This window comes from Ursus arctos, unplaced genomic scaffold (genome assembly GCF_023065955.2).
Source record: "Ursus arctos isolate Adak ecotype North America unplaced genomic scaffold, UrsArc2.0 scaffold_22, whole genome shotgun sequence".
In the NCBI taxonomy this organism is placed as follows: Eukaryota; Metazoa; Chordata; class Mammalia; order Carnivora; family Ursidae; genus Ursus; species Ursus arctos.
Window position 1 is genome coordinate 18289193 of NW_026622897.1, and position 13155 is coordinate 18302347.

At 47.9% G+C, this 13155-nt stretch overlaps 1 protein-coding gene across 3 annotated transcripts in view; it reads left to right on the forward strand.

Moving 5' to 3' along the window:
- The window catches only part of GRAMD1B (GRAM domain containing 1B), a 165142-nt gene that overhangs the window by 70548 nt on the left and 81439 nt on the right, over window positions 1-13155 (forward strand). The window contains exon 1 of one of the 3 annotated variants that reach the window (XM_057316750.1): window positions 2557-2842. The exons of the other annotated variants lie outside the window; for them this stretch is intronic. Within the exon in view, the coding sequence (XP_057172733.1) occupies window positions 2820-2842 (23 nt within the window). The 5' untranslated portion in view covers window positions 2557-2819. Of the gene's footprint in view, window positions 1-2556; window positions 2843-13155 lie in introns of those variants that run through there. 3 annotated transcript variants of the gene reach the window in all.

A 13155-nucleotide genomic window follows, 5' to 3' on the forward strand; every position in this document is an offset into this window, starting at 1 on the left:
CAAGGAGGGAAATACACTGAATGATGAATGTCTCTTCATCTTGCTTGGTCTTATTCTTTAATTTATTTCAAGGAAAGATAGCAATCCCATGGCTCTTTAAAGCCATATTTCGATCATGTTTTAAGATTTTCTTATGAACCATGAAAATGAGCCAGGTTCCAGAGCTCTGTGAAAAGCTCTGGTTTAAGAAACACGAAAGAGCCAAGGGGAATTTGAGGCAGATGATTGCCTCTCAACCCACTAGGCTCTCCTTTTCATGTTCTTTGCATCACATCCATACACTGATACCTAAGCAAGCTAACTCATCAGCATAGTAGAAAGAAGCAGCTCACTTGATATAGCACCTTTTTTTTTTTTTTTGGCCTGTTACCTGGATTCTTTTTGCCTTGGGAGCATGTGAGCCCTTATCAGTCAGCTTGTCTGATAGACTTTTTTTTTTTTTTTAATAAGCATACATCCTGATTAAGAGACTGGGTTTTGGGGTTGAACATGCTTGAGTTCAAGTTTCAAGCTTGCAGCTCGTTGGCTCTTTAGCATTAGGCAAATCTAGATGCTACACTTGTGAGTTTTCAACAGCACCACCTGAAAAATAACGATAGTCATTGCTTCATAATATGGATGTGAGAGTTAAATGAGACAGTGCAAGTAAAATGCTTAGCATGGCGCCTGACATAATATGCTCCCAATACATTCTTATGGATAGTTGCAAGGGAGTTTAAATAAATTAAAAAAAAAAACAGGTAAAGAGTAAAAGTTAAAGAATTTTAACATTATCGTAATGTGCATCCTGATGAAATATTGGAAAACTTTGATGCAGGTTTTATGTGTTACCTGTGATCAGAGCAGGTGGTGGGGCAGGATGAGAGGATCATCTGCCTAGAGTACTCTAAGTGCCGTTTGTCTCGGGGCTGGGATCACAGGTCCCAGGAGGCCCTTTGAATGAATCACCTAGGTTGTAAAGGAGAACTTGTGCATCCCTACAGTATCTCTGCTGCAGGTTCATAACTAAAGATGTGTTCAGGAGTCTCGAAAGCATTTCAGTGTTGTCTAGCCTGGGGACTGTGGATGGAGGGAAAGTCCACAGCCCCAGGCTGCTTTGGGAGGACCTCTCTTAAAGCTCTGGATCCCTCAAAGAGTGTTTCTGCTGGGCCATCTGGACACTGGAGGGAGACTGCAGTGTTCTAGTTAGGTTCAAATAAGGCCACTTCAGTTAACCACTTGCGAATAGTATGTACTGTATGTAAGCCCTCCTAAGTCAGTGGCAGGGGTGGGGATGGAGCTGAACATGATACAGGGTGCCTGCCTTCATGGAGTTTACCATCTAAAAAGAGGAAGGCGGGTAATAAACAAGTAATTGCAAGTACAGTGAGTATTACCAGTGGGGATCTTGCACTGCAGTTTTTCTTAAGAGTATCACCTTGGAGGGTCAGGTATAGACGATGTGCATATAACACGTACGGATGTCTATAGATGATTGCTTTGAGGCAAGTGTCAGGGTAAAGGCTTAATATGGTTCAGTTGAAGGTTGCTATTTCATAATTAATCTCCTCTTTGTTTGTTCTCACCCATCCACATTACTGACCCAGATAGTCCATAATCTAGGGGAGGACAAAAAAAAAAAAAAAAAAAAAAAAAAAGAATCAGACAGACAACCAGGGACGTTGTTGGGGATGGAACACAGTGGGCCCAGCTTGGAGGATTTTAAGAGCGAATTGTATGTTCTGGTTGAAGTTGAAAATCTCAGTGCCTCCTCCCTTTGATGCTCTGCCAGGTCTGAGTCTCCTTAGAGCCCTGTAGCCCTGATAAAACATTGTTTTGGTTCAGCACCGGGCCCTTGCAGCCACCTTAAAAGGATCCTCGGCACCAGGTGACGGGGGGCGCTGCTGGGCCACCATAAGTTGCTGCCTCACCACACGCCCCAGAAGTGGTGGCAAAGCACTTTCCCCAGCAGGGGAAGAGAACTGTGTGTTCTGCGTGCTGTGAACGGCTTGGGATCTCACCGCCGAGCTCGCCCCGCCTTGCTGGGGAAAGGGTGAGAGAATTCTACTTAAGGTGGCCTTGAGCAGCTCGCCTTTGGACACCTAGGCACTAAACCCCCCAGCCTTTCAGGTCTGCTGGGCTTTGGATTCCTGACGTTACCTGGGGTCAGCGGGGGGGCCGCCCCCCGGGGTGTGGCATTTTAACCCTTGGCTGGATGTTAGGGAAGTGCCTGTCCTCCCGCTATTCCTGTCCCTCTCCTCTTCCTTGCCCGGGCATCACGTTGCTCACCCACTCACCCACCCTCTCCCTGACTTTCTGTCCCATCCCGGGACAAAACATGTGCTGTGTCTTTAAATGGGCGGAAGTGGCTGGCAGTGCTTTGCTTGGGTACTGCATTGATGAGGAGATTATATGGAGCTGCGGGAGCCGCCGCCTGGGGGAAGAGAGGTGCAGGTTCTGCTCGCTTCTCGCTCTCCTGCCGGGCTCTCCTTGGGTCCTTTCCCCGAGGCTGCTCTGAGCCGGCGGGAGGTGAGGGTGGGTGGGTGGCCGGCCAGCCTGCCTGTTGACAGCCACTCCGGGCTTGTTTTGCAGCCTGGGCAGCATTGCCCGTCCCCATCAGAAGCTGCCCTTGGCCTCCGAGCCCAGCGCGCAGGGGTCCTTCTGGCTGGCGCTTGCTCTCTCTCGCTTTCTCTGTCTTCTTTCTCTCTCTGTGTTCAAGTCACATTACATGGGATTCTGTTCTTTGGGGACTTCGTCATCTTTTCAAATATGTCCTGGGACCTCCGGAGCTGTCACGGGGATGCTAAGGACACGGTCAGTGGATTATCGTGCCTGTACTAATGAAAGGATTCAAGCTCTCCTGGTAAGTAGAGGAGGGATAAGGCACCTTCCTCTTCATCCTCTTTCTTCAACCCCGTCCTTGACCATGTCCCCCCGGCACCTCGACATCCTCAAGAGGTCTCCATCACACAGGCCTGTCCCCCCAGACGGCCATCGAGGGGTCAGGAGGGGGGCCACACACTCTACAAAGTTGGGTTGGCCTCTCTGGCTCACCCCCGCTTCTGCGCCGCTGCAGTATTTTCTACCAGCATCTTCCTGGGGGAGGGGTTTGGTGGAAGTGGGGGGGGGTGCTGTGGAGAGAAAGTGCGGCTGGAAAGAGTCTCCAACTTTGAGGGGCCTGTGCACCAAGGGAACTTGGTAGAGAAGGGTCCCTTTCACCAGGGCCTATGGGTCGTGTCAGGCCGGGGGTGGGTGCAGTGGTACCCTCCCCAGCCCAACAGCCATCCCCAGGGGCCTCGCTCACCCTGCTCCTTAGGGCACCCTCATCCTGGGAGGCAGGCTGTGATCTCCTAGAGGCTTCTCTCTGAGGAGACAGTCAGAGGGCCAGGTTCCAACCTCTGGCATGCCTGGCGTCCGAAGCAGAGTGGATGGCCCCACCGCCATGCCGACCACAGGCACACACACAGACCTTGGGGTTTTGTCGGCGCCTCTTCCTAGGCCTAATGTTGGGACATGAAAGCCTCTTCTTGCTTGATGTATGAGGTAGCTGTGTGGTGGCCACAGACGTAGTCAGAGTATTTTTACCTTCCATTTTAAAAATAAAACCCTCACCTCTCCCTTTTTTCCTTTGAATCAGGTGGGTGGGTGAATTGGCTTTTTATCTGGTTGAGAAACTGGAGATTTTGCCTGGGAAACTTTGTCATCTCAGGGAATCTGGCACTCCCTGCAGGGTGGCGTGTGCTGCTCAGAGGAGGGGGAGGCGCTCTGGGCTGGGGAGGGCGCTTTCTCTCCTTGAGGGCAGCGGAGGGTGGGAGGAGGAGAGTTTGGGAAAGTTCCCTGCAGGGATGTGCCCTGCCTTCCTTGCGGCGGGGGAGCCATCCACCCCCGCAGTCCATGGTGGGACCATGGGAAGTGATCTCTCTGGCTTGGAGGTGGATTTCCGGAGTCAGGGTAGGTATTGAGCAGTTTAATGCATGGAGTCCTAGCCTGGCTCTGGGTTACATCTATCTTTCCAGAAACCCCTATCCACCCTAGGTTAAAGTCTGACAGAATTAATCTAGTCCAGCCCTCCTCCTTTAGGCAAGAGGATCCCTTAGTGGGTTTTGAAAAGCCACTTTGGGGAAAGGAAAGGGAGGAGCTAGTTCTTGTGAGCTTAACTCTTAAAGACTGTGAGGTCCTGAGGAATGGCAACCATCAGTGACCCCCACCCCCAGCCTGTAGTTTCTTCTCTTCAAGGTTTGGTATCACTCGCTCTTCTGTTTGGCTCTTGTGCTGGAAACCCCCCCTCTGGGGCCGAGGAAAGGAGGGACAGGTACTGCAGTGCCATCCCTGCTTTCTTGGGGCCCGGTTCCTTCTTCCTTCAGGGTTGGAAGGCATTAGCAGAGTCTGTTATCCCTGGGAATCCCGGGCCCAGTCAGCAGCATTTAGAGGTGCCCCTTTATTCCTCAGCAGAGCCAAGCTGGGCCTGTAACTTGGGCGAGGCCTGCAGGAAAGGCCCAAGTCCTGCTGGTGAGTGGGGACACTGGACTCATCGTCGGAAATCACTCAGTGTCCTTCCCTGCCCCTGCTGTCAGCACGCCCAGGTTGGGACTGAGGGGTGCTTGGCTGTCTCTGACGATGAGACATCACTTTAACACAGAATGCTTCCTGCTCAGCCTGGGTTGGTCCCTCAGGGACATGCAGAGAGAGGTGCCTTTAAAAATCTGCCTTGAGTAGCTCTTGATGCATTTCAACAGAACAGTTTTATGCTGGGAACTGTACAACTGGAGTAACTTTGTCCCTTTCAGCCAAATAAAATATTAGAAGGTTGGGGAGGTTTTGCCACTGATGTCTGCCTAGATAGTGTTAGAGCCTATGATTCACTATTTCATTAGGTGTAGATATATTGATCCATTTTGGCCCAGGGGCCAGCCTTGCATTTGTGTTGTGAACATTTGGGCTTGAATGCGGCTCCCTTTGGTGGTATCCCATGTCAGCTTACTCTTCTCCTCTGTCAGCAGGGAGACCTGGTAGGAACAAGGTGACCAAATATATTGGCTGCCTTGTTCTGGGTAACATTATCTGCATATGGAGGAGGATGGAATTAACTAACTTCCTAGTTGTTTGAGTCATTTCTAGAAACATTTCTGGAACGTCTACTGTGTGTTAGTGGCATAAAAAAATGATGGCTATGGGATGCCTGGGTGGCTCAGTCGGGCAAGGGTGTGTTGATCTCGGCTCAGGTCTTGATCTCATGGTCGTGAGTTCGAGCCCTGCATGGAGTTTGAGCCATGCCCAGCATGGAGCCTACTTAAAAAAATAAGTAAATAAAAATGACGATAATGCTGATAATAACAGTAATAATGGCAACTAACATGTACTGAGTGCCTACCACGTGTGAAGGACCACATTAAGCACTTTACAGGTGCTAAGTCCTGTAGAGCTCACGGCATTGTGCTCAAGAGCCTCATTTTACAGAGCAAGCAAACTGAGACACAGAGCGGGTGTACAATCAGGCATGGGGTTTGTGGGTAGTTTTCCCTTGTGATTCACCTGTTCTTGGTTGCCGTTCTGTAGTGTACTTTCCTCAGTATATAACAATACCGTGTACTGGCTTTTTGGGTTTTTACCCCACTTTGTGGTCTCTTTGCCTTATGTTTATTTTGTTAGTTAGACTTTAAAAAGTGTAAGGAAATGCATTATCTTAATCGATCCTTACTCCAGGTCCATCAAGCGGCTGACATCTCCATTTCAGAGCTAGGGAAGCTGAAGTACAGAGTGCTAAAAGGTTTTGACTAAATTCCTGCAACTAGTTAGTGAAGAGGATAGGGTGCACTCAATCATACTTGACTATTCAGTTTTGCGACTACACCAGCAGCAGCAAGGTGTGTCTGCGTTAGACCTGCTTTCCCAGATGGCAGGGTCAAGGTCTACACATCAGCTCTTCATCTATCCCTACAATCTACAAATGTTGACCAAGTCATGATTATTTTCACAGTCCTGTGCTTAGGCATAGCAGGGGTTAAAAAATGTAAAGGGCATTGCCTCTGACTTCTAAGGATTGGTAGCTTCACAGGTAGAATGAGACCCAACCCCTTTATACACACACACCCCACATTCTACAAAACCAGTCAGTAAATGCTAAGGGACAGATACATGCAATGAACAACAAGCACTCTAGAAATTCAGAGGAGGCTGGAATTTGTTTCAGCTGGGTAGCAAAGATGCTTCCTGGAATCGTTGGCCCTTGAGTGGGGGTGTGAAGGCTGGCCAGTGTTAGGTAAGTAGAGGCTGTACTTTGTACAATGCTAACACCCCACCTCAGGGTGTTAAGAGGTTATCACGGGATGCTTTTGGGTGAAGCTGATCAAGGTACGTGTCTGTGATTGACAAGTGGCTGGATGGCGAGAGAGAAATCCTCCCGTTATTCAGCCTCCCCTTTGTCAGGGGCTTTAGACTCTCTCAAAAGATGATCCTGTGATTGTCTCCCTATAACTTGGTGTGCAAGGTAAGGGCAGCGGTGGAGGAGAGACAGAGGAGGTGACACTTGCAAACACATAGGACTCTGCCAAAGCAGAGCCGTGGAACACACGCAATTTGGAAGCCATGTGATGTTTTAAAAGAACAATTCAGGGGCGCCTGGGTGGCTCAGTTGGTTAAGCGTCTGCCTTTGGCTCAGGTCATGATCCAGGGTCTTGGGATCGAGCCCCGCAGGGAGCCTGCCTCTCCCTCTGCTTGATGCTCCTCTCGCTTGTGCCGCTCGCTCCCACTCTCTGACAAATAAATAAATAAAATCTTTAAAAAATAAAGAATAAAAAAATCAGAGAACAGTTCAGTCCTCCTTAGGTTCTATGTGGTTATTTCTTCATTTGGGGGGGGGGTGTGATGTAAAGATATCCCTAATTCCTGTAGGGCTTCAGAACCTCAAACGCCAAGAAGATCTCCAGTTTCGTGGGGCTGCTCCGTGGACAGATCATTTTGGTCACCATAGGACTTGGCAGACTGTGGTGACATCTGTCTTGCTTCTCTGTCCTTGTGTCCCTGGTCCTCACATCTGCTGGGGTTGGTGGGTGCAGTCTCCACAGAGCCTGGAGGCTCCGGCAAACCTTCAGGAAAGTCCGTGTGCTGCAAGAATCCCATTCCGGGAAAACAAGAGTAAAGAGAGCATAGTTCTTGACACATGGAAGGGGAGGCATTTCTGTGGCCAGGCCGTGGTCCACAGAGGAGAGGAATTTTGAGCTTCTCTTTGTGTTTGAGTGGGTGAGTGAGCATTCGTGCTACTTTCACACTGTTTATTTAAGAATATGAGTGCTGTGTAAAGGAACCTGCTCGCTTATGTCCTCCGCAGTAGCTGGGACAGGATTCATTTTTGCATTCCTCCATGTTTCATGGAGCGTTGTGGTCCGCCATATTTCATTAGCTACCAAAGGTCAATTGTCTAGTATGCTTCCCCACCCCCCCCTTCAAATCTGTTAACAAAAAGAACGCTTTGCTTCTTCAGCTCTGGTTTCGGCCCGTGAAGGAAGAAATGGGTGAGGTTGCAAGCGAGGCTTTAAATTAGACATAAGGAAAAAGTTTGGAATTTCAGTCTCTGGAGTGTCCAGATCTGGTCAGACATTTATGTTCCGAGGTTTTTCGTGAGAGATTTTCTCTAGAGGAGGAGGAGGAAGGCCTGTGTATGGCCTCCTTTAGAGCCAGGCTTCGCGGTTATTCAGACTAAGTTTACCAGAAGGTGAGCTGCAGTGAAGGTCGGGGTCCGTCGGTAGCTTGAGATTCTGAGGGCCAGCTTGTGAATCTGCACCTTGTAACCACCTCCTCACCTGCCGTGTGGCCTTGCTAGGTGACTTCTGTTTGCCTTGGGTGGTAGCTGTTTCGAAAGGGGGATTAAATGACAGTGCTGGGCAGATTAGTTGGGCTCTCAGCTTCCTTTTCACTGGTGGTTTAGAGAAAGGCTGCAGCCCTTAGAGAGCGGTGGCTTGTGATGTGGACTCTTGGTGTACTTCTTTAGCCAGCAGGAAACACTGAACCTTCATTTGGAAGTATTAAATACTCATTTACAAACATCGCCCAGCGGGCACACCCTCTTGCTAGCAAGTGTGAGATTGACTGTATGATTTGGTGGGATGGGAATGGGGAGTTTTCCCATGGTCTGTTAAATCCAGGGCACTGAGTGCTGGTCATCTAAGCATTGAAATCCCATGAGTGATCAGGACGGCTCAGGGCACTGACCGGGTCTTCTGACTTTACAGATTTTTTTTTTTTTTTTTAAAGGACAGACCTTTCCCTGGGAGCTGCCCCTGGCTTGAGATGAGCAGCTGTAACCATGATTTTTTGTGGTGGTTCTGGTCACCATCCTTATTATTTTAAGAAGAAAGAAATTTACTGTATTAGAATGTGAGATGGTTGGCAGAGATTGTGTCAAAACAAATCAGATTACGAGTGTGGCAGTCCCCCCGCTTATCTGTGGTTTTGCTTTCCTGAGGTTTCAGTTACCCACGGCCAGCTGTGGGGTGGAGACAGGTACTCCTCCTTCTGATAGATCCTCAGTGGGTCAATAGTAGCCTGACACTACGCCATGACGCCTCCGTCATTCACTTGATTTCATCTCATCACATAGGCATTTTATCATCTCATATCATCACAAGAAGGGTGAGTACAGTAAAATAAGATACTTTGACAGAGAAAGAGAGAGAAAGACCACATTCATACAACTTTTATGACAGTATAATTGTTCTCTTTCTTATTACTGTGAATGTCTTACTGTGCTTAATTTATTAATTAAACTTTATCATAGGTTTGTATGTATTGGAGAAAGGATAGTGTGTGTGTGCGCGTGCACGTGCCTCTGTGTGTGTGTGTGTGTGTGTGTGTGTGTGTGTGTGTATGTATATATAGGGTTTGATACTACCTGTGGTTGCGGGTGTCCACTGGGGGTCTTTGAATGGATCACTCACACATAAGGGGTACCACTGTGCTTGAGGTTCTCTGTTCTGGCTCAAAACCCTTCCTCCTGGCCATTAGGAGACTTACTGCCATTGAATTTTATTGCTGGAAGAGATGATTTAGGGTTTCTCATGAAAGAACGTGGAGAAGAATGCTTCTAATCCCTTGTCCAGAAGACTGGGTATTTGTTTCCTAAATGAGTTACGGTGAAAGGATGGGTTAACTAGCTATTGCAAGATGTTTTTATGTGTATTTATCCTTAACTCTGTTCTTTGGTTTATATTTGCAGAAAGACATTAAATTAAACTGGATAGGCTAGGTTATGCTATGATAGCAACTGCTGCCCCCCCTCCACGCACAAAGTCAGTAGCTTCACTCATAGTAGGTTAGCTCTTGAGCACTGCAGGTACCCTGGAGGCTCTGGAGAAGACCTCTGTGAGGCACGGCGGGTGGCCCAGTGATGCAGGCTGTGGAGTTTTCTGGTACCTCCTCCATAGTCACCATAGAGGTCAGGAGAGCCTGGCCCTTCAGGACTTCTCCTTGGAAGCAAGCATGCTGTCATTGCCCTTCAGCACGATCCCCGGCTAGCCACGTGGCCCTGCCTGACCGCAGGAAGTCTGGGAACCAGGAAGCTTCTGAAGGGCAAAGGAGAGGAGAACCAAGAGTCTCATTGAGCACCCGTCATGGGGACCATAGCTGCTTTTCTGGAAGAGTGGCCACGGGCCCACTTGCCTTTTTAAGACGCGATGGCGGTTTTCTTGCTGCCTGTAGAATAAAGGTCTTGATTTGAGATGTCATGGAAGACGTTGTGCAACCTAAGGCCAGGGGTCAGCACACAAACGCCGCAGGCCAAGTTCAGCTTGCTGCCTGTTTTTATACAGATTGCAAGTGAAGTATGTTTTGTTGCTTTTGGTTTTTACATTTTTAAATGGTTGAGAAAAATCAAGAGAAGAGTAATATTTCATTGACATGTGAAAATTATATGAAATTAAGGTTTCAGTGCCCTTAAGTAAAGTTTTACTGGTATACAGCCACACTCATTTGTGGATGGCAGCGTCTGTGGCTGCTTTCGTGGTAACGGGGTCAGGGCGGAGCAGTTGCGACAGAGACCTGTGGCCCACAAAGGTAAAATATTTATTATCTAGTGCTAGACAAAGTTGCTGCCCCCTGGTTTATTTAGACAGATAAAGATGCCTCTCAAATGCAACAAAGTGATATGTTTTTACTGGTTACTTTGTCACATTCTAAGCACTGTAATAGTGATCCTGATGATAAGGCTATCAGTGTAGTAGCTAATACTTAACATGACAGCTTGCTATATCACATATATCTTAAATGTTTTCTATATATTAATTCCTAGAAGTTTTTGAGCTATATATTATTATGGTGTAGATTTTACCGAGTAGTAAGCCGAAGCACAGAGGGGTTAAGTAATTACCCCAAGGTCACAGAGCCCAAAAGTGTTCGAGCTGGCAGTCTGACTGCAGAGTTCACACTCTTCACCACTGCAGTTATAAAGCAATTGGAAGACAGGTCTTTGCCCGTGAGAAGAGAGAAGACAAATACCCATGAAAAGTTAGAGGAATTTGTCAAGGTAATTTATGAAGGCATTTAATGAATACAAATCGTAACTACAGAGGTGGGCAAGAACAGAGAGGAGGAGAGCAGATAAATGGAGAAGGGCTTGAATTGAGGAGGTGGGATGTGGGTTGGTCCTTGAAGGATGGAAGCCACTGAGATTTCAAGAGAGTTGAGGGGAGCTCTCTCAGGCAGGGAAGAAGCAAGAGCTAGACAACAGAAACCAAAGTGAGGCCCTGGTTGGGGGGGGGGGAGAGCTGCGTGGTCTGGTCAGAACAGAGGGGTGCGTGGAGTTCACACGGTAAGACAGTTTTCACGTACAGACAGCCTTACAGGTGAGGCAAGGGCGTGTGGGGTTACGGGACTCAGCTGTGAAGCCCTCGGGCTCAGGATGGCCAGAGAGGATGGCAGTGCGTTTTGCAGCTTGAGGGCAAGATGTTCTGGGGGGGAGAACTGGAGAATAAGTGCCTGGTTTGGAAGCAGGCAAGAAGAATAGGGTTACAAATTACAACAGTGTTTCTGTGAGCAAGCCAGCCTGCCTGCCTGCCTTCCTTCCTTATCTCATGTAACCCTCACACAAATCTACGGGAAAGGTGGTATTTATCAGGAAACTGAGTCTCAAAGAGGTTTAAGTAACAGACCCAAGAGCCCATGGCAGAACTGGGATGAGACTGAGAATGTCTGCTTCTAAAGCCTGTGCCCTTAACCTGTACGCTCTAGTCCTTGACTTCAGGAGAAAAGGAGTGTTTATTTGGTAGAAGGTTGGAGCTTTAAACTTAACAATTCAGAAAGGGTTTGCCGTGGGGGTGGGGCAGTCTTTCTGGGGAGTGGTGCTCTCTGGATCAGGTGATCATACAGGAGAATAGTTTTGCAGTGTACTCACCCCCATGCTGAGCCATGTCCCTAGTCATTGCTGATCTGGTGGCTTCACTTGGGTCTGGGTCAGGGTTTATTTAAAAAAAAAACAAAAAACCTTAAAAAAAACTTGAAAAAAATTTGTGAAATGTATCCTGCATCTAAAAGAAAGTATATAATGTATCTGTACAGCTTAAAAGAGAGTGAAACATGGTTCACCATCCAGTGAAGCACTGTAGCTGTACTTAAATATTTGAAAGCCCTTCAGTTTGTCTGTTTGATAAGATTTATGAAAACATTCAAAGGCTGGGAGGACAAGCCCCAGAAAATGCAGATCTTGGGAGCTGAGCACTGCCGGGGCTCCTGAGTTGGGCGAAGGGCTCTTCCCCGTGGAGGAGTAGGTTAGGCTTCTCAGGCAGCGCCTCTTTGTTCTAACGCTGACAAGGATGGCTGCCCCATCACTGGGCGGGAGAAGGGGGAAGCTCCCTCCCTTCAGCTCGGTGGGGGACCCTAAGAGACAGGTGTGGGTGGTTCTGCTCCTTTCTAGTTGCGTGATGCCAGCTAGGCAAGTTACCTGCTCTGTCAAGCCTTGATTTTCTCATCTATAAAATGGGGCTAATCACTCCTGCCTTCAAGGGCTGTTATAAGGATTGGGAGGATTAATGGAGATAAGTCCCCAGAATGTGCTCAGGAGGAGGCCTGGCATCATGTTGTAGCCACCTTACAAATGTGACACCACTATTACCATTTTCATTGTCTTATGTTTGACACTGTTTAGGGAGAGCGTGGTCATAGCCTTGCTCCCCGCATACTTAAAATCCACAATTGTTACTCATGCCCTAGATAGATACAGAGAACTCTGATCAGTATCTTCCCCGGAGTAGCCGGGAAAGGATAGTCTTAGGCCACTATCAGTCAGTTTTACTCCTTTCAACTTAACAGCCTCCCAAATCATATATTTTAGTCTCGTTGCTGAAACTCTCCTGTCTTCCCTCCCCCATGGATATGGTCGCTTGGTCACTTAAGGAACCTGGAACTTGTTCTACCCCTCACTGAGCGTGTGGCCTTTGGCAAGGCACCAGTGTCCTCATCGCTGAGATGACAGTTGAGATTAGAGCAGAGATTTTATCTCTTTCCGGATCCCCATGGATTTCAGGGCTGAAGATCTCTGGAGTATAGGACCCTTTCATATTATCCTTAAGTTCCCACTGGATTCTCTTCGTCCTCTTTTTAATTGTTTATTCATCTGTTTACGCGGACATTTCTGGAGCACCCACTCGGCTGGTGGTAGAAACAGGAAGATGACTGGAACTGGTACGGGCCCGAGGGTGGGGGTGGGGATTGCCTCAAGGAGTAGGGGAGCCAGACCTGGACTCCCTTCTCTCTGTAGGGTCTCACCAGCACTGCCTGTTACAGGAAAATTCCACAGAGGGACTTGCATACCTCTCCTGCTGTAGTGCAAATAGATTTATCTTCCAGTTAAGATCTTTTTTTGGACCCATTCTCCTGAGACTGGGAACCTTACTGTTTCATAATAGCTTTCCTGCAGCGACCTCAACTTTTTATGCCTTACTGGATGGTCATAATTGATATCCGGTGGCATTATGACATGACATGCAAAACCCCTTTGTTTTCCAGAGGCTCAACTTAACAAACCTTAAGATGCAAATTTTGGGAACTCTGACCTTTGGGCTTTTGAAGGTGATCTGCCCTGCTTGGCTCTGCACATTATTATTAATTTTTTTTCACCATCTTTTTGGTCTGAAGTGTACCTTTTAAAAATGTATTTATGTATTTAGCCTCTGTTGACTCTGACTTGTT